This window comes from Pteropus alecto, unplaced genomic scaffold (assembly GCF_000325575.1).
Source record: "Pteropus alecto unplaced genomic scaffold, ASM32557v1 scaffold11, whole genome shotgun sequence".
In the NCBI taxonomy this organism is placed as follows: domain Eukaryota; kingdom Metazoa; phylum Chordata; class Mammalia; order Chiroptera; family Pteropodidae; genus Pteropus; species Pteropus alecto.
The window spans coordinates 11880010-11882225 of NW_006431956.1; the positions used below are offsets into that span (position 1 = coordinate 11880010).

Below are 2216 nucleotides of genomic sequence, written 5' to 3' on the forward strand. Positions count from 1 at the left end.
CAAACTTTCACTGAATGAAGTTACGCTTTCAGGTCTGAAATCTAGTGCATAAACTTAATGGCTCATTGTAATATTTATTATTCAACCTTTTGACATTTATTTGTAGCAGTTGAATTGAGGTACCGGGTGCATTATTAGCATTGAAACAGTAAAGTGTTCCAGCTCTACTGTAATAACTGAGTTTTACTTGAGTCTTTAGCCTGAAGTAGTCTGTGGAATGTAAACCAACCATTCTCCCACCCCGCCCCCACCCTACTCCAAAAAAAAAAAAAGAAAGAAAGAAAAAAACCCGCAATGGAAAAAAAAAGTAATCCGATTTCTGTCTTCAAAATGCGATAAACCAGGACTCCAAAAGGGGTGTAACACATTAATGGACTTGTACAAACCATCCTGTGCAGTTTACAACAAAAGGAAGGTAATACAGTTCAAGAAAATATCTTCCAAAACACTTTTATGAATTAAATTTCCTGAATTTGTGACTAGGTGGAAGAGGTATTGCAGAACCGCCCAGCTGCCATTTCCAGATAGGATGGGCCTTATGAGGAGGTTGGGAATCCTTAGTGGTGTTTAAGGAATACGCCGGCCACAAATCCCCATCCTTCCCAATAATGAGTGATGGTGGACAAGGAAAATTTGCCATGAAATTAAACGGCCTTTTCACTGCTGATGCTACATTGCTGGCTACCTTTTTGCGTCTGTTTATAACTGTAAAATCATCCAGTGTTCCTTCATGTGTCTCAGTTTTACCTGTAGGACGAGGACTTCTAGCTGATTTCAAATTTGGTTTGACTGGAGGTGTCTGAAGTACTGGTCGCTTTCCCAGGACTAGTGTCCGGTAATTTTTTCTCACCCTGGCACCAAATTTATATTCCCCATCCTCAGGTTTGGGAGAACCTAAAGTGCATGAAAGGCCCTGACTGGGAGCCAGTAGATTTAAGGAAGCAGTTTCTCTTTCAGGGCATGCAAACCCTTCCTTGGCTGTGGTTAGCAAGGCGTCCTCCTCTTTACTTCCAGTCACACTGTAAAACTCACCCTTTGTATCATTGCACTCGCACTTTAGCTTATTTGTAATAAGGTCAGGTTCATATTCTTCATTAGCACTACTGTCTTCGACTTTGATTTTAATATTGTGCAGAAATGGCAGTGTCTTGTCGCCTGTGTCAGTGCAGGGATTCTCGGCTTTCGTCGGTGGTGCTGCTGCATCCACCCCAAGATCAGTCCGCAAAGGGGGCAAAACCGTAGCAAATTCAGTACAAGGGGGGATTTTGGAATCTTTTTCAGAATTTGCTGCTGCTCGTGAAGAACCGTTATGGAAGAACCTAGCCGCTATTGTGTTGCTATCGGCACAGTGTGTAGTAGGAGTTGCTTGCAGGCATTTCCTAGCTTCTCGGAGTATTCTTTGTTGTGGAAATGCATTGTTTGTCTTTGGGCTAGGTGAAGAGGCCCCCTCCGCCAGGCAGTTAATTGTCAGGTCAGTTCTCTTTACAGTACTGGAGATTTCAGAGTGTGGGAATGTAATCGCAGATACTCTATCGTTCCTTATCTCCGTGAAACAACTCCCCAGGCCGGCCGGGCAGTACACCGGAGACGTTTTGGGGGCCCAGCCCTGCAGAGTCCACTCCTCCGGCGACTCGGCTTTGAAGCTGCTCTTGAGGTCGGGAAGTCGGCCTGCACCCTCGAAAGCAGCGGGGTTGGTGGCGGCGGCGGCGGAGGCCAGATGGTACAGGAAGTTGGCCTGCGCCTGCACGCCGGGCGGCTGGCAGAAGCTGGTGCGCCTGAAACGGATGCTCTGCACTGACACTTGGCTGGAGCCGGAGCTGGAGTCCGACTCCGACGAGGAGTCCTCCTCCTCCGAGCTGACCTCGCTGGACTCCGAGGCCCCGCTGCCCCCCTCCTCCTCTCCCTCCTCCTCCTCCTCCTCCTCGCATTCCTCCTCCCCCTCGCCCTCCTCCTCCTCCTCCGAGGACACGGAGTTGCTGGAGCTGGACAAACTGGAGCCAAAGTCGGAGTCATTGCCTGCGTGGTCCGAGTAGGAGCTGGACTCCGAGTCGCTGCTGCAGCTCTCGGGGAAGCTGCCCAGATGGGGCTGCGGCCGGTGGTGATGAGGGTGACTGTGCGGCGGCGGCTGGGCCCGGTGGTGGTGGTGGTGGTGGTGGTGATGGTGGTGGTGGTGGTGGGGAGGCGGGCAGAAGCTGTTAACCAGGTGAAACCTCTCC

General features: G+C 50.1%; 1 protein-coding gene across 1 annotated transcript in view; it reads right to left on the reverse strand.

Moving 5' to 3' along the window:
* Positions 1-294: 294 nt before the first annotated feature.
* Positions 295-2216, reverse strand: part of SKIDA1 (SKI/DACH domain containing 1) — a 4941-nt gene continuing 3019 nt past the window's right edge. Inside the window, exon 2 of the mRNA XM_025043399.1 lies at positions 295-2210. Coding sequence (XP_024899167.1) covers positions 452-2210 — 1759 coding nt within the window. The 3' untranslated portion in view covers positions 295-451. The remainder of the gene's footprint in view (positions 2211-2216) is intronic.